This window comes from Calliopsis andreniformis, chromosome 2, assembly GCF_051401765.1.
Source record: "Calliopsis andreniformis isolate RMS-2024a chromosome 2, iyCalAndr_principal, whole genome shotgun sequence".
NCBI classification, from domain to species: domain Eukaryota; kingdom Metazoa; phylum Arthropoda; class Insecta; order Hymenoptera; family Andrenidae; genus Calliopsis; species Calliopsis andreniformis.
This window is the reverse complement of record NC_135063.1, coordinates 8,791,666-8,818,070: the sequence shown is the minus strand read 5'-3', so window position 1 is coordinate 8,818,070 and position 26,405 is coordinate 8,791,666. Positions and strand designations below refer to the sequence as shown.

Here is a 26,405-nt window from a genome sequence, read left to right as displayed (position 1 = left end):
TTTCTTCATAAAATATCTATGACTTCTCAGGATTAGGTTATTTCGTTTTTAATATAATAAATATTGGAATGTATCCTGCATTAAAGGACGATATGAAATATATAATCGAAGCTTCACGATTCTTCTTTGAACAGTATTTTATACGAAGAACAGAGCTTCCAACTTGCGAATCATTCCAAGTTAAATTTATTCCTCGAGGAGAACCAAAATCCTCGAATTTACTGCCTCGATCTTGCTGGTCCTTTACAGAATCCCCACGGTAAACGAGATTCGATGAGACCATGTACCCAATGAGATCGATAGTCTCTTCCTACAGATGGTACTGGCTTCCGCGCCTGTAAGCATGCAACTGGAACTACTCTTGCGTGCAGAGATCTGTTGCCTGAAAGGATGCTGCCATCTTGTTTAGCTGCAACAGTGCAATCATGCTGCAGGCGTAGCATAACAGCCGCATCACGAAGAAATTGTGCTTCCTTTCCAAATGATCCGTATTTTTAAAAATACCAGGCTCTATATTTATAGCAGGCACAATTTCAACAATATATTCTAAAAATAATTATTTGAAAAAAGTAACAGTACAAGTCAATCATTCTATATTCAACGAAACTAGTTTTTCATTCGATTAAAAATTAAAAATCGTAGATTTCTGAAAATATCTCAAATCTGTCTGTCCTTGTTAGTAGAATTAGCAAAGCTTAACATTGCTATATTATTAAAGAAAAGTGATAGTATAATTTATAACCCAGATACACACGATTTCTAGCAAAATTTCTGCAGCACTGATCCATTGCCCTCAACGTCGTTTATTCATCGTGGAAGCAACAAAAGGATCGAGTTTTATTCCGAGGAGGTCGGTCCGCGAGAGGTTTCTTTTCATGGGAGAAGAGAAGAGCCAACAAGAAGCACGAAGAAGAGCCATCCAGCCGAATATCGACGGGGCAGATGAGCTACCAATAACTCAATGTGCGCTTATAAACTGATCAGACTTCCAACTCTCTCCCTCCCTCTCCGCTTCCACGATCTAGCCCCCGGTGCCACCCTCGAGACCTTCGACTTCGACCCCGTTCCAATAGCTCGGAGTTCCTCTTACGCCCTCCATGACGACGACGACGTCGACGACATATTACTTCGGGACTCCTTCAGCAGAGAGTGAAATGCAAGCGAATTTACCACACGATTTAACATCCCCTCCGACCTACGGGCATTCATTCGCCTTCTCTCCTGTACTCGTCCTGCAACGTGCTCACGATGGGGACACGGAGACATAGGAAAAGTTGGAATGGCACGTAACTCGGGGTTAACCGAGTTTGTTGTGCTCGCGCTCTGAGCCTGTGCATGCAACAATCCGCGATTCGATCCAATTCGACCGAATTGTAATGTATTCGTTGGCTGTGGAAAGAAGACTCAGAATCTTGATGTGGTTCATGATCTCTAGAATGGAACTCCATTTCTTTGGGGACGAGGAGGGAATTTTGCAGTTCTTGGTCATTGGTCACGAATTAGGACTTCGTGCAGAAATTTTATTTTTAGAATTGGGTGTATGTGACTGGAATAAATTGCTCCAGGGTGCTCAAATTGTTACTGAAAACTATTTGAAGTTTAGCATGTAATTATCTCCTAAATTATATAGCTCGTCTTAAAATGTTTTAAATAAAATGTTCACCTAGACAAAATTTAGCCCCCTTCCCCCAAACCAGGTTAAATTTTGTTTAAAACAGTTTTTGAAACGAGCTATAGTGTAGAAGATATTTACATGCAAAACTTAAATGAGTCACCCTGTATATACAGTAATTAATCCACTATTATCTGTCTCTGAAGCGCTCAGCACATACTAATTGATTACCCCAAAGATAACTTCTTTTTGGAATTGTAATCGAATTTTGATCATCTACATGTTCTGTTATTTAAGATTTCAATTATTTGGCGTATTAACAAGAGCACAGCAGAACAAGTTGCAATTTCACAAAAGAATATTGTTTCAGCATTCCACAAAAAGTTCTCACAAAATCGATAAAAATAATTTTCGACTAGCCTATGGTATCTCGAAAAATTGATTTCTCAGATTCAGAGTTCAGTAATTTAGATATTATCATACAAAGTAATTTCTATTTACTATTAGCAGTCATGAACATTGAAACAGATCTGCCCTTATTAGTTTCACCCGACTGTACACTGCATCTAGATCTCCTGCACCGATACAGGTGCATAAAGATACAACGCACACAGTCAAACTGCATTACTTAGTTAATCTTAACACGCTATCTCCACATAACTGCAACGATATACGTTTTATTCGCACCATGCCTTATCGGTTATACCCACTTCGATAGCGTATCAAATAACGCAAGTGAAACTTAATCACAGTTCGATATACAGGTATCTAGTTCAGAAAACAATGATCGATGCGTAGAACAGTAAGAGCTACTTATTGAAGCCGATAATGAACGCCAAAGAGTAACTGTAACGCAAAAAAGGTACACTTGCATCACGCAGAGAGACAACTCGTTTCGTAGCTGTGTTATTAATAGATCCAGTGGAAATACATTCTGCCGACAAGTGTTTTCAATTAAACGACTGTAGGAAATAGGCGGGTTTATGTTCGCGGGAAAAACGTAGCGATTATGACTTTAACAAATTAGATGACATTTCGAGAGTATATTAGACATGCATCGAAACTGTTTCCTGTTACAGGAATGCATTTACGCGTCGAACTCTGTACGTGCAAATAAATATTAACAGGATATGCATTCTCAGTTTTTGACAAGTCGATTATAAGATATGAATAATAAAATTGTAAAGGTTGACTAGTATTAATGGTCACGTGTGCACTTGTTAGAGATATACGCTGATCAGTTATTAAAGGAAATTAATTTCGGAAATAGAATTTTCGTAGTTAACAGAGTTTTATACGTATAATTGAAGTAGTTACAAGTTTCTTTTTGTGACATGAAGCAGCGAGGTCTTTTCAATATAGATATGAAATGTGGGAGTACTTTCAGAGATTGAACTTCTAAAACGGGAATCGACAAAAAGAGTGATCAGAAATGCTACGGTTTACAACGTCAGTCGTTTAACTCAGCTCGTGAAAAAAGTAAGAGTGAACGTCAAGGCAGCGAGAAACGTAGATTACATTGGAGAATACTAGTATTAAAATCTTTCTGAACGTGAAAGAAATGAAGCCCGATGCATTAGTACCACGATTGCGAATATCAATAAGGAATGTAAGAGGGGTGAATCCTTTTTATTTATGAGGCCATATTTCTTATTGTTTACGCATACTGACGAAGGAAATGCTAGCAGACATCTCGACCCTTTCCCTATCTGCAATACAGATGCATAAATTTCAGCGAACGCAGTACTGAATTGCAAATTCTCAACTCAATTTATTCCAAACTGCTCTAAACACCAATCAAAACTAAAAATAATTTTTGCCATATTCATAGTAGTTAAATTATACACTTAAGATATTTTAAATCAAGATGAGCAAAGTTTCCAATTCAATTACGTACTACTTAAAATAATTACAATGTAGCAAAAAATTTCTTTAAAAAATTATTTTTTCTAAAACTTGGTTCAATTGTATATTCAAAATTGAACTAGCCTCATTTGCTATTAAACGTATTTACTGCAGGATCCCATCTCTATCATATCACTATCCTGTACCGCGACAGATAAAGCATCTTTCGGAGGACTCCAATGTATTAGCACAACGACTTCAATTCCATCAATATAAATTTCCCAAGGATGTGTATCCTACGTTTACGAGGGCGTTGTCGCCGCGTGTGTACTGGCAAAAGACCATGAGAGAACGATAAGTTCGACGGCACAGGTCTCGTGAATCCCGCGAATATAACTTCCTATTACCGAACGATGTTGTACGATCTAGATGGGAGTCGGTCGGGGTTGAGGGGTGTCCCGTGTGCCAAAGAAGAGGCGTGCATTAGGAGATTGTGTTCGACAGTTGTTTACGACTAGCTCCTAACCACGTTCTTCCTTCTTCCTAGCCTTTTGTGTCTTGAAGCCTCTGCTCGTACCTACGTACGAGAGCTTCCTTTATCTTCTCTTCTTCGTTTCCTCTCTCCCTCCTCGTGCCCTCCTACAGGCCTTCGCAACCTCGCCAAAGCATGGCAAAGGCGCATATTTACGTCGTTGCGCTCGCATAACTCTGCCAGCAAACTGGCAACTCTTTCTACTTTCTTCCATCGCCTTCGCTCTCTTCTTTTGCAATCTCGGTGGAGCATTTGAAACGCTATATTCAATGTTCCATTCTCTGTTTCGGTTTGTTCTAGGGGGTTGCTGTTTTGTGGGTCCTGGATTTTGAGAATTGTACACTGCTGACTAGTTTTGAATCATTTGTTAATTCTTGAAGTTATATAGGGATTTTTTAGAAAGTCAAATATATTTTCTAGTTGTCTAAGTGTTAGAAAGTACGAAGGTTCAATTTTTCAGTGTTAGGGGTATTTTGGAGAATGTTTTAAGTGAAACTTAAAAAACTTCTCCTACTTCGGAGAAGACATCTTGATGGTCACAAATTTTCTCTACTAATATAAATATAGTTAGGAGATAATTATATGCACAAATTGGTCATCCTGTATATAATTATTATCTCATAATGCACATGAATCAGTAATAGCGTAGTATAGCATAAAAAGAGTTTCTATAATAGAATTGAGAAACTATACTCTCGTTTCTTGATTTCAATCGTACTGCGAGAATGAGTTTGTGCTATCGAAATTTTTTGTTTAATTTTACTGCATACAAATTTTGTATACAGAATCGTGTAGATTTACACAAATTAGAGAACCATTTTTTATGTAAAATTCATTCACAGACATAATAAATTCATCAGTCTAATGCAACTTACTTAGTAACAGTGTCTTGGCTTTCAAAAAGTAGTCAAAGTCTGTATTAAGCCCAACAGTGGATGACTCTAAACGAGTTATTCTACTTAATTCCTTCTTCAAGCTTATTTTAGCCTAGCCAAGACTTCCTTCTGCATCAACAAATTTTTATCCATTTTCGTAGACAATGTATACATTTATCTACTTAATTCTAGTTATTTAAAATATTAGAAATTTCCATATTTAATTAATAATTCTCTTAAAATCTTACATGAGAATATACACATTAACCAGTAAGCGTACATATTCGCTAAATTCTGCCCTTTTGCAATTACATACATAGAATATTTCAAAATTCACATAAATAAAATGAAATTCAGTCTGAAGCTTCACGTAGGCAACCCTTGTCTTCTCCTGAAAACATTTGAAGTCAGAAACATAGGAAAATCTCACTGCAACATTGTCCCTCAATCTCCAGCCATTTCGTCGCAGAGATGAAAGACGTGGCAGCTCCGAGCAGGCAGCGACGAAGCGCGGTGCATCAATTAGATCTAGTCACGAAGCGTTTCGCGTGCCATTGAGAAACTCCTAGCGAAGCTATTACGTTCGATTGGCCGGATCGCTAGTAAATAAGAGGAGAGCATCCCGCTTGTATCATTAGTCGCGATAAGTGGAACGGCGCACGGAAATAGAGCAAAGATATTCGATTACGATTTTATCAGCGTATGATCTTCAGGAATGTTGAATCGATCGAAACAGAACGAACGATAAATAAATGGGGATATTGGACATGAATAAGCGGTGAACGACGGTTTAATACTGCTCTGAATAAATAATACATGTATGATGAGATAGAGGTTTCTTATGGACAAGTGGTCTTCAATAGCATTAGCCACGAAAGCGCGAAAGTGCCTTCGATTCTGTCTGTGGGATCCGTGTTATTGAACATGTGATAACTCGGCGATAATTCAAGATTCGACGAGTGGCTCTCACTAAGATTATTTTTCTCTTTCGTTTCAATTTTTCGAATCCCGCGTCGGGCTGGAAATTATTGTTCCACATTCTTGTGCAGATAAGATTTAGTTGAAAAGGGTGTACACACTGTTCACCATGGATACGAAATAGTCATAATTTGTGTAGTTTATTATGACAGTGGCTGCAACGGCGTTTTGCAACCGGTATGTGGATAATTATGCAGCTCGCCTTAAGGACGCCGAAGAAACTCCGCTAGTTATTTTCTAACGAGAGTTTCAAAGGCAACTTTCTATTTGCGCGCAACCTGCACGCTATGCGTGTGGTATACGCCTAAAATTTGCCTCCGCTGTTCCCTCAAACTCGTTGAGTAATAACATAAATGGCTCTATTACAGGACGTGGAAGAATATAGTCCTTGAATTATTTCTTACCCGCGAGAGGCTTCGTGTAGAATAGGGTTTATTTGGAAGTATAGTTGTGATTCTTGAATTTTGAGGAAATATTTTGTTCAACGTGACAGAAATGTTTGGTAAATAGGTACAAATTGTACCTTTGTCCTCTTTTTCACTGTAGATATAATAAACAGTTCATATCCATGAATAAATAAATAACTAAATACTAGGCTAAGGATTCAAGGATTCTTTAAAGAAATCATTCATCAAAGCGAGTAGCAATATTGTAGCAAGTCGTATCTAATTTTATAGGATATCATACGTTTATGTAGAATCTCATATCAGTTGAATTAAGTGATCTCGAATTAGCCTTGAGGGTACATTAAATGGTAAGCCAGAAATAAACGCGCAGACAGCTTACAGTTGCGATCAGCGAAACATCGGGAGAAGCTGCGTCGAGGCGATTGGCTTATCACTCGCGCGTTTCAGATGATCCTTCAATTTATTGAACCGATATCGAGAAATAGTGGAAGATCTGCCCGTTTAACGTCGACTAACGGCACACAGGCATAGCACGATGCTCCAAATGAACGACACTATTAGCCTTGCACGACTAATCAGTAATCAGGAAGTTATCACGCGTTTATTGCTGATCAGGAAACAGACTCAATTAACTTGCTTGAAAAGTGATCGAAAATGCCAATGAATGCGGTGAACTTTAAATAGAAATTTGTGAAAAATCTACTGTGAATTATTTCCTGTTCATCGAATACTGGTCTAATGTCTTGCGTGATGAATAGAGTAAATTGGATAATATTACCACAGACAGTTACAGTATAGGTACTATTCATTAACGTATTTATAAGGCAGCTTAATTTTTGTTGGTTATTATAATACAGAAATTCATTGCTTGTGCATTTATTGAACTTTTTATGCGTCTAACAGCGAGGTCCAGTTATAACCATTAGCTCATGTTATATAAATATTAATATTTATCAACAACAAGAAGAAAATTTGAAAACCTGAAATGCAAAATTACGCAAAAATTTCTGAAAATTAATACGTAAAGCACTGATAGTTAATGTACTAAAAATTTTATATTTCTCATGGATTCTATATTCTCTATCGGATGTTACCATTAAAGGAACTAGGCTTCTGAGATCATCAGAAATGATGAGGATATTGACAAGAATTGTACAATTCCTTTTGGATAGTTAAAACAGGTACACTATTTAACTTGGATTATTTGCTATGTTGAAATACATTCTGATATACGATAAAAATCGTAATTACTTCGTAGAAACGAAATGCATTCGTGGCATGGTATTTACGATAACGGAGCAGGAGCAGGAAAGACAAACGTGACAGCGCGTCGTTGACAAAAATGGTCATCGAATTAGTACCCGTCAGAGTAAGCTTAAATAGGCTTGTAATTAAAGAGAAATATTTAATTCCATATAATTTCCTCTTTAATTGTACTCCTTACATGGGCGATCTTAATCGCTGTCACTTAGTCAATGGAGCCGTGCCGCACGATCGATATAAAGAATCGTCATTTCATAAATCAACGACAACTCTTGTGTGCCAGCAGGTGGTTCCTTTATGACGATAGATCTCAAGTTCAGCCATTAGAAACGAGGACAGATAGTTTCGATACTTGTTTACTGTTTTCTCTAATTGGAAGTATTATCATTATCAGAAAATACCTTGTTTTTACTTTAATACAACAATGACAATAATTAAAATTATTAGCTTTATTTTCTTTCAATTAGTCTTGTGATGAAGGAAGTTACTAATTACTACAAATTAAACGCCCATTTCTGCAATATTCTAGGCTACAAATTAATTTTTATTTCAAAAATTGTAACTCGAATATCATTCACATTTCCTGAAAAATGGAAAGTGAATCCATACTTTATGATATTTATATTTTATCTGAAACTATAGATACCTCAGTATTTGCATATCAGTCATCTTCGAATGTAACAGTGTTGTCAGAAACTGGAAATTGTCATTCTTTTAATCGAGTTCGTGTAATCTCCTTTAACTCGCGGATATCGTGGATTCGATAATCGCCGCTGGCAAAGGACCGCCGTGCATGATATCGATCGTATCGAGGATCGATTATTACGGACGTACCTATACACGACGACCCACGGAAAGACAAACAGGTCCCAGGCTCGTTCGTGCGTTCGAAATTCATTCGTTTCTGCGGCCGCATCTGCCTATCAGCCGTGGCGATGTTCTCGTGTAATTTTAATCGAATGATTACACAGCACGCCTCCAGATAAGGGATCGGCCGTGATCGTCGAGTGAAATTGCATTGTGCTCCCTCCGAATGGGAGTGCACCCTGCAGTTAGGCGGTTTTCGTGAATTAGCGGCGATCGAAATCTTGGCGAACCACACAGCGAGATCTCTGACACGCTTCTGCATTCAAAACCGATGGTAATCTGTGGACTTCGTAACGATTTGTACGGTTTCTCTGGGAGATTAAACGAATACGCCGATTCGATGAATTGCTTAGTTTCGGGCGGAACGGGCAGTCAAAATTATGATGACGAGCCTGTTTTATAGTTATTGCAGAAATTATATTCGATAGAGGTTTCAACTGTTTTTTAGTTTCTTTTTCGGGATCTTTTTTCAGGGGTGTGTTTGTTTAAAAGACACATTTTAAGTAGGTATATTTTATAAAAAAAATTATCGAAATTTGTCCTACATGAACTTTTGTCTGAGTTTGTTCAAAAAATATTAATACTAAATAATAATACTACTCCTATTCGTGATAAAAAACTGGAGAAAAATTAATCACAAGAGTTGGAAAGGACATACATAGACACAAATCAAGAGAGAGATTTTTGTCATATATTTTATCTCACTGTGAAGTCTTGAATCTTACTGCCAAAAAATCTTACGAACTTAAAGCTCTTTGAGAGAGACAAAAATTTACAAAGAAAATTCGAAGTAAAATAATCTTCAATCACATTACCTATTTCAAAATTACATTTCACTACAACCAGAGTTTCTACAGACACTTGCTTCATTTCACTCAGTCTCGACAATAACAGCACAAATTTACAAATAAAACACTAAAATTTAATATCCCGTAACATAAAGGCCACAACCCTGTTCTTGTATGTTCAACAATATACAATTAGTCCCCGTGCATGAGACATGAAACATAAAACGAAACACGGCATTAGCATTGTAGATGTCGGAAAACAGAATCGACACCCTTCCCATAACTCTTGCACCGCGGATCACAGTCGTAAAGATCCCTAAGTACTCGCATTGTTCCGCGAATTGGCAACAGGAACATGTCACGATCCAACTTGGCTGGATGCTCGTCTCCATCTTTGGCCACTCACGCGTATGGATCTTCGAAGCTGCGTACGTAGGCGTAGCTACACCTGCTGTCCTGGATTTACGATCGACGGAATGTTAATTGTTTAACTCGGAAGCGATCGGCTCGAATGTATTATTAAGTTAATCGGTGTCGTGCAATCGCCAGCTACGAGCAGTACGACCAAAAAACGAAAGACCACGGCGGTTGGGAAGCTGATAATATCTCGGGACGTAGGGCGCTTGTAATTGTTCCTTTTAATAAGTACAAGTCCTGGTAAATTAATTCCCCGCAGGCGAAATTTTTCATCCTGAATCGAGGAGAAAGAGCTGTTGGATGATGAAGCTGTAGGAGGAGCGATAAAACGAGATGCAGCGATGTCGGTGCAGGAACAGGAAAGACATGTATCCTTGGTCAAGTTGTTTCTCACCGAAATTAAACAGCAACGTTGGTCATCTCGGTACAAGCACTTGCACACTCTTACGTTTCGATTATTGAAACAATTTACCTGGAAAGAGCGGGGATAATAGTTTCTAGCGTCGTTGGCATTCATCGAGTAGCGCTGATGGTTTGGTTAAGAGCAGCATTACGTTAGTGAAATATCCTGGACGGATAATTTACATGTGCTGCTTTGCATTGCCACTTTTATGGCCGCCTCGATATAATGTAGTAATTTCATGAAGGCATTCCATTCATCACTTGTTTCATTACAAAGTATGTAATCGGCTGGCAGCCCAATCTGCAAGATTGTGGATTGTAGATAAATTGTGGCGACAAACTTCGAAGATCGATCGAGTTTGCGATGGGAAAATTGTACAGGCGGTTTCGGTTTTTAATTTGCGAGTGAACAGGTTTTGGTGTCCTGCGAATAAGCTGTTTGCTATCTTCTCATTTTTGATAAATGTCTTATGATCGGGAACATTGAAAAACCTGGCGAATATATTACCTGATCGACAGGGAGGATTCTCGAGTCTTCCACTTCGAGTTAATAAGTATCGTAGCACTTTGAACTCCGTCGTTAATTTGTACGCACGACAAGAGGCGAGGCACATGCGCTATCTGTCGTTGGAAGATCGATAGATCAGCCATTCGTCGGCTACCCTGTAGTCAGGAGTATAATACGTGTATACACACGGCGTTCTGCTAGCGCAACCCCTTCTTCTCATTAGAAACTCGTAAAACTCTCAAGCTCGGTGTGGTCATGGACAGAGTGGAGGTTAGAGGGAGAAAGAGGTGGAGGATGGTCGATGGAGAAGTGAAACGAAGGGAATAGAGGGAGAACGTGGAAACCAGTTCCTTGGGCGTTATACGAACCAAGGAAGAACGATTTCTTTCCCACGTGGAAACGCCACGGATAAATATACCTGTAGCTCGAGCTCCTTTTATAGGTGTGCGCGATTAGTCACTGAGAATTCACGGGTGCACGTGTGCTTTCTTATTTCATCCATCTAATTATTGCTTTACACGCATTATCTTTGTTCTCTTTGCTGATTTTGAAGAAATATGTATTCGTATTTCTAGTGAAAATCTAGGATTGAGTACACTGAAATATAAGGGTAGAGTTATTTTTTAATTTGTGATTTTTTATAATATATGAATGCTATTTTTGGCCATGGTAGTTAATCTTCTAAAGTCTGAGCTTTATTGACGTATTTTTTGAGGTGCTTCAAACCATTCTTTGTGTACTTTTTACAAAATACAAAAAAAGTTAAGTTTTATTCTAATTTTAATTTCGAGACTCAAGCCTATCTTTGCTAGTATTTACCTATATTCATATCTCACACGATTCGATAACTTATAATTACAATTGTAAGATTGGAGCAGCTATTAACACAGTACAGCAATAGTCAAGAATAATAATTAGCAATTTGCAATTTTTACAACACTAAGATGTGCTGGTGTAGGCGCATTATTTCACGATCTATTCAAATGTGAGGAGAAATGTTAGAGCAGGAATCGTTACGATTACCTCGATAAGATTCATAGCGGAGCAGCTATTCTCATTCTCATGTGAAAATTCCACGATTAGATGCAGTCGTGGCTCCCTGCTCCTTTGTAATTACATACAAATTGTCGGACTATTTACATGCATTGCTTATTTCATTCGCATTTTATGATGGGTTTCTACAATACGAAACGCTAATGTTTCCCTTGGGTCCGCTACTGATAATGATTCCATCCTCGTGCCTGTGATAAATAGTGTGAAGAGACAAGCTTGTGCTTTTCTCACATGGGGTATTGCGGACTGGCTCCATTTGCATGCACACCTGCTAATTTTGCAGTTTATATACGGGTTCACCGATACTGACGATCTTATCGCTAAATCCTGATCGCGAGTACGTTTCACGAATCCATTTGTTTCAATTTAAATGGTCTACTTCAGTCGAACGAACGTGAATTAATTAGAAATTTCTCTTTTCTCCTGCACAGTCTGCACGATCTAATATGTGTGCTCACTTGCTATTAGATTGATTGGATTTTTAATGAAATGCCATCCTGTCCCTATAAAAATTCATTTTTTCATCATCCTAGGAAATTCAAAACAGTAGACAACAATTTAAACTTTACGTTCTTTTTTACAAAAAATAAAAATATTTTTTACATTGTATACAGAAGATGTACAGAAGATATTTAACTATTGTAAACAAAGTAATTAAGTACCCTATCTCTTTTGGACTTAGCAATGCAGTTCCACGTGTGAGTTTTTCACCACGAATGACCCATGACCTATGATACATACTGTCCATAATTTTCTACAATTGTATTCGAAGACTTCTAAATTCTTTCTGATTTTCCCTTTGAATGACAGAAAATAGTTAACAATTTTCCACAGAAGAATTCAATAATATCTTCCAATTAACATAACACGATTACCATTCTACAGAATTAATAATGATATTCACGTCATTGCGTCATTCATTTCACGAAGTGGTTACAAACTTCCTTCGACGTTTTCGATGTAATGAAAGATTAAGAAAAAAAAAAAGAGGCAAAAAACAACAGCAATAGAAGATGGCCTGGCAATAAACGGAACCCATCAGGCTCATTAATCCATCGCGTGTACAGACATCCTTGCAGAAATGCAATTCGCCAGCTGACGATGCGCTTAACTGCAATGAAAACGATCGCGGTGCAGGACGCACGAGGAAACGTTAGAAAGGGGGAAACGATGGGAAGATGTAAATAGAGGGGAAGAGGAGAAATAGGGGCAGAGAACGCTGACGATAGAAATAGGTGGAGGATCGAGGGGAGGAGAAAGGGAGGGGCAACGAGGATACCAACGATGCTTTCTTAATTTCTAATTATCACGTAATGAGCCTGCACTCTAACCCCTGAATGCCGCGTGCAGACCTTATGTTTCCACAGACTGCGTGGCCTTTAGTTATGGGTTACGATAATTGCCAATTTCCATCGAAACACTTCTAGCTTCTCATAGGCCTCACATGTGTTGCTAGCGTCTAGTCCTAGACTGCACTCCAAAGGCGTAACCTGAATCAAAATTTTCAACGTCTAGAACTTAGAGTTTTAACAAATATAAGTTCCCTATTTTTTCATTTTTTTTTAATCTCACTGGTAAAAGAGGATTAATTATTTGAACATGATTATCTCCTGAGGTACAAAGAAGTGCCTCTTTGGTTCTGTCATGCATTTCCTCTTCTAATAATTATATTTCTATTATATATTTAGCACATTTGAAAATATATTTTTAAACGATAAATTTCAACTGGTATAAAGTTTCTTATATTGTTTATAGAATAATTCATTAATATTTCTTCTGTATAAGAAATTTCTTAAGAAGTTCATTATTTCTAAATGAGAGATTTTATATAAGAATAACTTACTCTGAAGATGAAATTGTTAACAAAAATACATGCTACCAATTGAATTAGGCCATGAGCTACTCTATATTCATCACACAGTTCTCATAATCAGCTAATTTTAATTACCAAGAATGCGATTCTATTTTCATGACACTTGTAAAGTGTATTTTTTCAAGCAGAGGTATCCGGGCGTTATCTAGTTATAGACAGTACTAATATCAAGTTTCAGTGTTCAAATGCTTAAGAAACCGAAACGGCAGAACTCGATTAAAGGCCCTTAAAAATGTGAAGTTTACGAACGTGGCGAACGAGCGAAATGAAAGCGGCGCCTTCAGAAATCACATACCCTCCGAAGTAATTAGAGATTCAGCACGGCAATCGAGTGATAAAATCTGCATATCTTAGTTACGTTTGTAGATATGCGTTTATCATAGGGAACTTTTATCTCTGCGTCATTAACCTGCTAATATCTACTGCACGGAACTAATTCGATATACGGTATTTGATAAGCCAAATTAACTGCGAATGTTAAGGACAACGAGATATCAAGCGGGCCAATTACTGGATTAAATATGCTCGAGGCCTGGAATCTAAATATCAGTTTATTATATTGTTTATTAAACATATCTCAACTTTTTATATTTCTATCTTTATATTTTGAGATTAACCGAAGAAAAACTTTATAATCAATAAATGTAGTATAAAGTCTAATATAGAGTCGAAAAAAATCTTAATGACGATAAATAATTCTACTAATCTATTTTATTATATCGACATAAAGAACACTGTAATTACTGTTGACTTTTGGGCAGTAGTGTATACATTTGTAGTACTGTGTAAATTTCATTCTTAACAATTCTTGTCTATAGGAGTTCATTTAGACGTAGAAAAATGTTAATGCTGATTTTGTTTTATAATATTATTTTTCCTCCCACAGTTTACACTTGACAGTGTCTGGGATTTAACCACGAACCATGTTTCTCTGAAGCTAACTTCATCTAGTTCTAGCACTGGCAACTGGCCTCATCAGAGATATGTATGATACCGAACTGGCACTATTCATAGTACCTGTGCTCATGTCACGGATCATTGGCTACCAACTACAGATCTTTAATTGGCTAGGTGACCAGTCTCCTGATAAAGATAGTGGCGAAACGTCACTCCCGAAGGACACAGTTCACACTTAGAAGCCTGAAACAGCGATCTTTCTTTACATTAATACGTTAATACATTACGAGATTTGCCACATTCTTGCGAAAATTAATTTATCAATTAATATCAATATAAGCCTGTTTATTACTTAGGTTTCAGAATAAAATACATATTGTATTAATGTGCAGAAAATTGCGGTCGTAAATGAAAAAGAAAGGCAATAGAATTTTTTATTTCCATTTAAATTCCATTTTCACTCTTCTTATTATCTTATTAACACTCAGCTAGCATTAATACTAACGAATAATATTACCCAATAAAAGGTAGTACCTTTTGATGATAGTATAGAAATGAAAACTACCCCTGATTCAGAATTTCACGTTCACTAATTCAATACTAAACTAAGAGAAAAAATTATCTATTCAATTTAACACCTGTTCTATTACTATAAGTATAATTTAATTGCTTATACTACTTGTATGTACTTAACACACATTACTATGATTCCAATTTTTCTTCCCCAGAAAAAATATTAATATTGGAATACCATAAAAAATCCTGAGCTATCTTACAGAATCAAACCTTCCACAATTTTTTCACACCAGGCTTAATTAAACACGAGCACAGCTCGTCAAATCGACTGAAGTGTAAATACCCCTAGACAATGGAGCACAAATCATACCTAGCCCCTGCAGGCAACATCCACTTTGTAATCTGTGCACAGTGGCTTCGTGTACACGGATGCACGAGGATTCGCAGGTAGATGAAGAGAGTTCCGATTCTGTCTCCATGCTGCACATGCAGCCGGACTATCTGATGCCACGGCGGAAGTCCTGTTCTTGCTCAATAACCTAGGCGATCTGCAGAGAATAATAATTGTTCCATGGGGCCAGGGTTATGTAGAAATGGCAGATGGGGAATGCTGTTCGCCCCGCGAAGAATCCCATCCGTGTGTTCCTTGTTAAAATGAATTCCGCTGACACAAGAGGGGTCGCGCGCGCTGGAGGTCAACCGAGGAAAATTTAAATCGTTTTCATTGCGATAAACGCGGAATACGTAATACTGCGCGATGAGATCTTTATCTTTAAGCAGAGATCGTCGCGATAGTCATTACTGTTCACTTTACAAACGGTATACTGGATTCTTTGTAGTAAAATCTAGAGAAGGTTTTAATAGGCTGCAGTTATCGTATGACTCGCCTAGAAGATCTTTGTATACCTAATGAGTTTCAATACTTTGGTGAAAAAAATATATGGATGGTATACAATCTTTTAGCGTGATAAACTTTTTGTGTAGATTTCTTCGAATTATATCTTTTGAGAAGAGTAAGAGTAATTGTATGTTAAAAGAAACTCCAGTTCTTCATACAATGATAGTAATTTCAATTGATCAGTTCATTAATATCTTAGTGCTTCTTTTCTACCAATCTGCGTTACAAGAAAATTTGTTTTAACACTGTTACTACTTGCTGTGCTAGTATTCTTCATAGTATACCCTCACAAAAGTGATCAGTGTGTGAAATTACTTTGAAAAACAGGCCCGCGCTAAATCACCTTTGATGAAACACGCCCAAAGTCCTGATGGATCTTAGGGGTCCCCATAGTCCTAGAAATGCAAGGCAAGAAGTGAGAAGCGTGATGCTGCCCGAACAAAAGGTGACCTAGGTCCATAAGTAGCATGGACGTTATCGATGCATCAATCCGTAAAGAACTCATCAAGATCGATTCTAGATCACGCTGGAATTTTTCTTCGAGATCACCTGCCCCATGTGCACGGTTATCCTTGGCGACAGGTATTGCACCTGTAATACACCTGCGGTCGATCGGCCAATTTCAAAGAAATTTATTGTTGTACCCTGATTATCGGGAACTCATCTGTTGCTGTTACGAATCTCTTTGTAGGAATTATGACTGCTCGTCTAGGGACATTCGCGATTATCTCGATACCGTCTTGATTAGTATTCAAATGCGAGTGTCGCTTCTTAATTGATGACGCCGGAAGGGAAGGTGAACTGGAAGCGCGAGAAGATTTCGGCTCTCATTGGAGAGTATATTTCCTCTACAATGAGATCGTTGATTCTGAAAAAAGTGTCGTTTATTACTTTTGTATCTCCAATCTCTTTATAGCGGTTTTAAGTATGGTTTCATCACAGGTTGCGAGGCTAAACATTATTGAGTACTTTAATAGATACAAACACTTTTAAGTCTATAATTGTCTTAAGATTCTTATTTTTACTGCACAATATTGGGAATTTTCTTTTTAATTAATAATTTTATATTAGAAACACATTTCATTATTTTTTACAGGGATATAAAATCGCATTGATTTATAGGCCATTAAGGAAAAAATTCTATACATTTCACAATACACTGTTGAAATTATCCTATAAAGTACATGATCTATAATTAAGATCTATAATCTATAATGATCTATAATCCCAATCTATTTTTAGGATTCGTATATTTAATAATCCTTCACAACCGTAGTTCCCTTGACTTCACCCACACCTCCTAAAAAACATAATTCCTGAAGACCCTAATTATTCTACTTAAATCATGACAAATAATCCACTCCACTCGTCAACCATAAAACATACCAAGAGCTTTCACTGTCGTCCTCGATCTCCCCAACCCAAGGAGCAGAACTCGAGCTCCACACAAAAGGTGCAACGAAATAGGTGTATGAGAATCGGGAGGCTAGGGCGATAGTGAAATGAGATGAAACGAAGGTGCTGACGCGTACCGGCTAATTATCGATCATTATGCGCACTGTGGGCGGGTAATTGGGATTTATGCTCGGTACGATAATCTACGAGTAACACGGGATAGCGACCGAGGGCGGCGAGAGTTGGACTTAATGCGCCATGGGTTTCATTTAATTGTTATTTACGCGAAACGATCACGCCATTCTCACGATCAAAACGGGGGCGAGGGAAGAAGACGGATATACGGCGTAGCAAGTACGGAGTAGGAAAAGGAAGAGGGAAGGCGGAGAGACTACTAGGCGCAACGGTCTGATTTACTGGACTAATTCGCGACAATTATCAGCGCGAAGAGATAGTGCCTCGAATCACGAGGATCTGTAAATCTTTCGCTTACACTCGCGACACCGGGCTTTATACGGTTGGAGAAAGTTTATCGATGTCTTGACCCAATGATGAATGATAATTTTCGTTCGCCAAAAGAATCCTGACGGTTAATAGCGAATATGTTTTATGCGCGCGGGTAATGTTTCTTCGATTTCAAGTGGCTCTCTTGGAATGCAGACTTTCGTGGCAAGTCAGGTCGAAGTTCGATGCCACAAAGTGCAGCGGTTACCACGTTTCAGAATTCATTGCAAAAATTGCGCAGACACTTCTTTATCATATTTTACGAATCATCGCGTAAATTATGGAACATTTAATAGCAAAGATAGAATATGGATGCTGTTGCATACTGAGGGTAATGAATCGTCGTAAGTAATTTTGTTGCGTTCTGCCTGCAAGAGTATCGTAACTGGTTCCACTTCAGTCCTCTTCCCACTATTCGTGTCGTGAAACTACTTCGCGGTAGTTTTCTTGAAGTGAAATTGAAATGCCGTAGAAGTTGTAGAATTAATGGCAGGCGTGAATTATGGGACAGAGATTAATTTATAGAATTTGATTTAGGGTTTGCATGTAAATCCAGACATACCAGATTTTGCCATTTGACTTGGCGCAGAAACGTGCACAGAAAATCTTTTGTTTAGTCGCATCCAGTAAAAATCGACGGGAGTCTGGCAGCGCGGAACGTCTGCATCTTGCGCTGTTCCCTGGAATCGCTTGTCGTCAGACGAAATGCCGGAAGTCTCGATACTCGCGTTCGCCCCTACAGCGTAAAAGCCGTGACAACACCGAGCAATCCGGCGTGGCAATAAAATCGGTGACAACTCGTGAATTCGCGACACGACGACCATAAAAGGATTTACGCGCACGTTCGAGGAGAACGGTCGAGGAGGTCGTCGTCACAGACGGCGGCGACGGCGACGTAGCCAACGAAGACGAAGACGATAATGCTGGCTTATCCGCGGCGTGTTGCCCGTGGGTTCTCGTGAGACGCGCGTCAGACATAAACTTTGTTGCACGTGTACACTTCGCGGACGATAATTGCCAGTCTCCTGATAATGACCACCTTGCTACCTGATCCTGATTCGCGTAATAGTCGCAAGTCGATGGAGAATTAAGCGTTTGTCATGAATGTTAATGCATTGAAATTATTCTCGGATGAAAGTTCCTCGTTTCTTTCTTTTCCATTTTTGTAATAAGGAGGATACGACCACCAGCTTGGTTTTCTGAAATACTTTATCATACTTTACGACCAATGCTGGTGGAGGGTAATGAATATTTTCTGTGCACTAATCTTGGGTATACTGTTTAATTGGAGGTAGGTAGAAGGTCGTTTTAGAATTTATTTGGATGTGTTCTGTAATGTAGTCTTGTGGCGACGATGTTGGTAATATTTACTTGTCTCCTAAATGGGAAAGTAAAAGGTTCGATAGGATTTCTTCTTGCGAGCTTAAATTATACATTCTAATGTGTTTTTAGGTGGATTTGTTTCAAGAATAGTCTTTGCAGATAAAAATGAGATTTACGAGTCACAATTTAAATCCACTATAGTAATTACCTACAATATTATTTCTATTCTAGTTTTATTATGGTAATTAGGATTCATAGAAATTTCTATTGAAACTCGACACGTAATAAAGTCTCAATAAAATTAAACTCACATAAGAAATTAGCTGAAAATGATATATTATTTACTTCTGGAAATAAACTACATTCATTTCACTGTCAAATTTTACTCGAACGAAAAAGTGTTCGATACTGTTTTAAGGATTATTGTTACCACAGTTATTTAGCAAGAAATTTTACGTATCACTAATCAATATCTTCATCTCCAGTCCCATTCAGTAACCACATATTTTTAGAACTATCATGTGTAACCTATTAAGAAAACCATAAGGAATGCTATACTCGTACATTTCCTGGAAGTTAGAGCAGTGAGCACGAGATGCTCCCCGCGATTCGTTCGTAACGCGTCAGACAGTGAACTGCAAAGGCCGCAAAGGAGAGGGGTCGTCGAAATCAAGTAGTCGCCAGCGGAAGCTTGATAGAATCAATCGTGCCGATTGAAGATTGATTAGGCGGTTGCGTCGACGTCCGAGATTTAGCGTGCGATGCAATTTCTTTGCCGTCTGCCCTTTGTGCCCAGGGATCTTTGGCTTCCCGATTCTCTGAGCCCACTGCATCATAGTTCCTTTTCCACCGCTCTTTCGATATCGAATCTTACGGCTGGCACAGAGAGAACAAGCGAACGGGACCGTTTGAATGGTGGCTCGGAAAATAGTGGCTGTTGAGGCACGAATACTCGGGTAATCGACGCGCGAACAAAAGCAGGAAAAAAGCCATCGGGATTCTTTCATTTTCGAAACGACAGCATCGTCTGTCTCTCGTCGATATGTCATTGTGTCTTTGCCTTCCTACCCGAGCTTGTCTCTCTGGTCCTTGTGTGGCTCTGCTATAATAACTGCTCTTTGATGCATCATTGCAGCGATACAAATTTGCCCCTAAGTCGAATTTCAATGGACTTTCAGAACTACGAATTTAAAAATTTCTAATGTCTTTTGCCTGCTTTTTATGTGTTGTTGTTTTTCTGTAGAGACAATTTTTTAGCATTTATAGGGACAGAAAAAGTATGCACATAATGATTTTGTATATTATGTTCGAATTATCAATGATCAGATTCTAAATCTTTCAAGAATTCATTATTCAATTGAATATTAAACTATAATATACATATACACCACTGTCTGACCATGACGCCCATGATCTACTTAATATCATGGTTTCTACTTTGCTAAGAGAGAACGCTAATTTTGTCACTTGTATTTTAAATTGTAGTGGGCTACTGAAGTATCTTCTTACCCAAAAGTAGCAGTTTCAATTCTATAATTGCACATGAAAATTGGCTTTCACTGCTTCTCTATTCATAGCCATAGAAAAGACATTCGCTTCTATCATAAATGGGCGCGGAGCTTTTATCCGCTAGATAGTCACCTATTCAGTAGTGACCATAACAATTTACATTTCACGCTTTCGATGATCGCCTGTAAAACAGCCGCACGCTGGCTATTGCTTCTCGAAACGAAATGGCTCGCATGCGTCGATCTATGCTGGACAAACAGCAAGCGCTAATAAAGTGCATTTAATGCGTGGAATCCGATTAGGGATTTCAATTTTCCACGTCGAACGGAACTCATTGTAATTTCGTTACTGGACTTGCGTGATTTACGAGGTCTCGGTGCAAATCACGCCGGTGCACGAATGTCTAATAAAATGTAGAGATCATGCTAACTCACCGTGCCGACTTCTCGCCCTCGTAACCTTGGAGGCTGCGGTGTTCGTCCAAGTAGTCGAATAGGGTTTCCAATTCGGTGAGTTGCTCGTTTCGCGCCGCGGTAGCATCCTTCAGGACCTGCGAAAAATAAGAAAAAAAACAACAATCAGTGAAAGTACGAGGGTCACGACTCTTGGTTAACAGGCTAATTGAATGAGAATCGATTGTTTGAATTTATCGTACACTCTCCTGAGCAGAGGATGCCCGTGCTAGAAAAATGGTTTCAATCAGACGTCTGCTCTAACCACAAATACAGGGTGCCCATTTGCGGTTTCGCAGGTAATTATCTCCCTCTATAACTCGTTTTAAAAAAAGTTTCATATAAAACTTACTCTACTTCTTGGGGAGTGGAGAAGAGGAGGGATGAGGTATCATATGATAGCCACAAATCTTCTATGGGTGCACGTGCTTGCAAATCTTTAAGAGATATGTATAATTAATTCTTTTTGTATAAAAACAGTCAAATTTCTACCAAAGTTGCTTCTGAATTAAGGAACAACTCGTATAAGCTACTACAAAAGGAACAGCATCACAAGCTGTGACTCTGTTTCAGAAATAGTTCCCTAAATTATACTCAAAACTAAATAACTCTAGCTATATATAACCTAATTTATAAAAGAAAATCATTTAAAAACTGGTGAGCATTTGTTAACTTTCTTTGGGTTCCCACCTTCGCTATACCCAGTACACAAGGGTCGAAATAGGAGGAAAGGGTGCAGGGCACGAGGGCAGAGACGAAGGGGAGCAATGCAGTAGGAAAAAAATATCGAAGGTAGCGTACCTCGAAAATAAAATCGGTTTTCCGATAACTGGTTATTTGCTCGCACAAGTGGCTCGCTGACTGGGCGAGCACATCGAAAGCGGTTTTCGCGTGTAATATTATCGAGTTATCGGTAGGAGAAGAGGGCATTGATCGGCTGCAGGAGGGCCGAGGGGATTGGCGAGAGGGGGGGAGGGCTACAGGCGAGCGAGGGCGGGTGGCAGAGACAGCGAGAGGGTGGAGGTGGAGTAGGTGGATGCGGAGGATAGGGTGGGTGGAGAGGGCCAGGCGAGCGTGCAATGCGCGAGCACAATATATCCGCGTGATTACAATATGTCGGTGCTCGAGAGACCAATATCAACCTGAAGTCGGCTCAGCCAATGCTAATAATCCCTATTGTTGGTGTCTCCACTCGACTGCCTCCCGCGATCGGATACATCTTGTTTCGAAATTTCGAAATTGCCTCCTCGCAGTGAGTACCCTGTCTCCCCTCCACACCCCCTATTCTTGGATGTTTTCCATACAACTTTTCGTACAGGCAATCTGACGAGATTTGCCAGTGATGCTTCGAGTCGATCATCTGTGGAGAATAGAATCTTTGTTGGAAACATTGACACATCTAAAGAAACCTTTATACGTATAATAAGGTATTAGAATTTATTGGAGCATGTACATTAGAACAGGGCAGATGCAAGGGTATGTACCTGATGCTCCTGGGCAAAGAAAATTTAGGCGTCTCTATACATAAATTTAATTAAAACACTAAGTACATTTATTTATAATAATCAAGTATTTATTTTATATTAAATTCGACAGTATTTTGCTAGAATTAAAAAATCGAAAAGATTTCACAATCTATCTTTTCTTTATTTATGAGTTAGGTTTTGTGTCCTTAGGCGATTGTCTAGATTCGTCTAATAGTAGAATCGGTCCTGCATTAGAAATAAAGGATTTAATCTTCTACTTTATAATAGTGTTTTCTAATTTTCTTTAAAGTATAAATCTTTTCACATACCTACTTGAAAAAAAATTACACATTTCTTCTTCGAATATCTACTAGTCTATAGAATACAATTTTTTAGACTAATGAAATCTAATTGTTTGCGTATATAAATCTCTATGGGTAATCTGTGGTTAAATAAATATCCTTTTTTGTAAGAGACGTTTATCAAACTTGGATCTAAATAGACCTAATTGCCAGAGAAACTGTGCATCGTATTAATAGAATATCCCTCTAATTAGCATGGGAATCGATCCGCAAAGATTGCAATACCGCGTGCATGCTGCAATCGATTTGCTCGCATATAGCAGCGCGTGGCGTTAAAAGACGGGCCCATAATGGCGACCAGATAGATAGACGATGAAAGAAATGAAACTTGTCCTCGGCGTTTATGCTCAGTGACGGCTGGCTGAGCCGCCTTTCACACGTCCCACACGAAAGACGACGAAGCTCGATCTCTTTCAAAACAATTACGCATTCTTCAGCGCCAGTTCTCCCACGTCGCCATTATCGTCTTGCAGCAATGTTCTCTATGCTGCCGCTTGCCTACACTAGTTTCAAGGGAGACCATGGGAGGCTTGCCTTTAGACCTGTTATTTTCGATATTCCACGCGCGATCAGCTAATTTTCCACTCTTGTCACTTAATTACTTTATCCTGCAGAATATTTGCCCTATGTAACCTTATTATTAGGTCTGTAATGTATTCATTCTCTCCTATAATTCTAGGCGTTCAATTGAACATATCTTTTCTCATGTTTTAGATGCTGAGAGGAGTTGCGTGGGTGCCTGCGGAACTGTGAGTACAGAAATGGTGACTTCTTTTCTATTCTTGGTTCATAGGGAGTAAATTAAGGATAATTAGATTCGATTTCACAGTTTGTGATAGTACCTACTTATATGCAATTTGATGTATTTATGAAATGATTGAAATTATAGGTTTTTTATCGTAAAACGTGTGCCTTAAAATTACTGTGCATTGTTCGAAAATGCCTATCAAAAAAGTAAACCTTAATTTACTTTCTAAAATGCCACCAGCTTTGCAATATTTTATTACATCCGGCTTCATTAAAAGATTCAGTGAAAGCTCTGAATCTATTTAATCGAGACAATTGCCTTAGACTTTCCTCACCGTAGATCACTACTCCCGATCGTGTCACACCTAAATAATACCCTCGTGACTCAATAAATCGACCATATTTCACGATTGACACGTATGATTAATCCCTCTATAGAAATCAGACAAATTCGCAATCTCCCATCGCAGTAACGAGCATTCGAACAGCTTGCATCGATCGGACAGTGTGTCCCATTAATAATGATTAACTGGATCGATCGTGCTCCCCGATCGGGTTTTAAAAGTACATAAAGATTTAATTGGAGAACTCGTACCCCGTAGATCAGGAAGATGCGCGATTGGGAGTAATTTAAATTCAATCTGTTGCGGGTTCGTGTGCGTGGACCCCGTTTACGACTGGTCATTTGGAATCGGGGCACAGTAGTCTGATAACGAAAGGTGACTCCGCATGGGTATCGAGTCGAAATGTAAAGTCTGATAAGAGGCGTATCGACTCGTTAATCTGTTCACAGACTGATACTGGCTCTCTGGCTCTGGCTACGGGAGGCGTGTTCAATTAGCTGCCTCTGGCTGGCTACAATATTAATTAACTTCAACCGTACGCGATTGGTCGTGTTGCGCTGTCAGAGTTCACCTAGGGATAGAAGCTTTACATCGACAGGTTTTGAGCTAAAGCTAGACACCTACGTGTAAGGCTCACGAAATTTATAGTTGAGGTGTTAATCCTTTCTAGTCTGTAATTATTTTTATAGTCACACTGAGTTTAGTTATACTGAACATAGAAGCGCTAAGGGTAAATGGGTCAATTGTACCATTAGATTATATTGCAAATTTAATTATTTAGATAATAATGCATTTATCTTAAAATATAGATCCGATAATGTGCCTTAAGAATTTTATTTTCAACGTAGGAAATAATAAACATCTTTTAGCTTTCAATTAGTGAATGTTTAAAGCAAGAAATTAAAATACTTTATCATAGTTTTACTTGAGAATCTGTTGACGTATATTTACGAGCTCCTGAGGAAATATGAACCTTAATTTTTTAGTATTCTATCGTACATGCTAATTTTATGAGCCAGTAGTAAGTTTATGAAATATAAAAACCTATTTTCTTGAAAACTGAGGAGTACATGAAATTAATGATTTATTCATACTGGAATATAAGTTAAAATATTCAATGCATAAATTTCTGTAATAATACCGTTCTTTGAGTATCGAACTTACACTCGTGAACCTAGATTTGTGTTTCTAATCGGGATTCTTAATTACTTTGCATGAGAATACTTGGCTGTTTAAATTACGATGCTATTATGATGTACGCGTACAGTTGTATAATAAGCAATGATGCTAATCAATGCTAATGTATGGCAATTATCTTTCTAAGCGCTCGTAGTGCACAATGCGGTTTGAGAATTCATAAGAATTAAGTAGAATAGGACCGAGGATGTTACGATCAAGGTGAAATAATTCCAGTGAACGTCTATTGTATTAAAATTTTGACGGAGGCGTTTCAGTTTTTTTTTTCTACAAACTAATTAGTCATTCCTTAAATGTCTTACAAAGATTCAGTTTGTATTTCTTCAAAGGAATACGTATAGTTTACATATACATCGACACACTTTCAAGTAATACACACTTTCATAGTTGATGGAGTCAGTTCTGAAATGCAACAATTTTAAATCGTAGCGTTTGATTAAAAACTTGTTACAACATATCAATTTATCGAAAAATGGTGTACGAATTTGAGTGGTACTTTTACAGAGTAAGTGCTTTGAGGATCAAAGTATTAACAAGCTCGCTTCACATGTGTCACATATTTTTGAGAATTCAATTTTTCATGATAAGTCTCACATGTTAGTAACGTTAATACTTTAATTTTCCACCTCTATAAAACAATCTTTTCTTAAAAGCTTAAAAAAAATCCCCGCAGTAGTTTCATCCAAAATAACTCAAACTTTGCCTACTTTTCTACACTTTCCTTAAAATATTCTCCCTGTACCTAATTAAAAATTGCATTCCTATAGTAAATAACTTAAAACACCTTCAATACAGTTCATAAGCCCTCAGATTTCCAGACGCACAGTAATTGAATTAAATCCTCAGTTAACTTTGCCAACGATTTAATCACCGATCACCGAGCCAGCAATCCTCTGTTAAAGTACCTGTTACCCCGTCTAAGTCGCAATCCTCTCCATCCACGCTACTCCACTTCTCACGTGTCCTGCGTTCCCTTTTCCTGATAACAATATAGACCATGAGATCAGTCAATTAGCTCCTACACTGGTTACATGGAAAACAACGCGTAGCCAATAAATAGCGGCCGACGAGATCTGCAGACTGGCAAAGCACGTTTCCCTTTGCTATTTCCCACGTGTTTCCACGGGTTTCCTTCACCCAGTGCCGTAGGATGGAATTCCATCGGCTCCTATCGGCGGAGTACCGTTCGTTTATCCCACTCGCGATCGGCCTACACGCGCCTAGAATGCGTTGAAATAATATGATTATGCTGATGAGGCGGGACAGGAGTGGAAGGATGGGGAAAGGATTCTATTCAATTATATTCAGGAGTAGCGGTACGATCGGGCAATAATTATCGTCCACGATCCATTCATCTTGGTAGGCATTAAAAGAC

The 26,405-nt window shown here is 38.4% G+C and overlaps 1 protein-coding gene across 1 annotated transcript in view; it reads right to left on the bottom strand.

Moving 5' to 3' along the window:
• The window catches only part of LOC143188452 (UPF0489 protein C5orf22 homolog), a 327,293-nt gene that overhangs the window by 108,002 nt on the left and 192,886 nt on the right, over nt 1-26,405 (bottom strand). Inside the window, exon 3 of the mRNA XM_076392718.1 lies at nt 20,897-21,012. Coding sequence (XP_076248833.1) covers nt 20,897-21,012 — 116 coding nt within the window. The remainder of the gene's footprint in view (nt 1-20,896; nt 21,013-26,405) is intronic.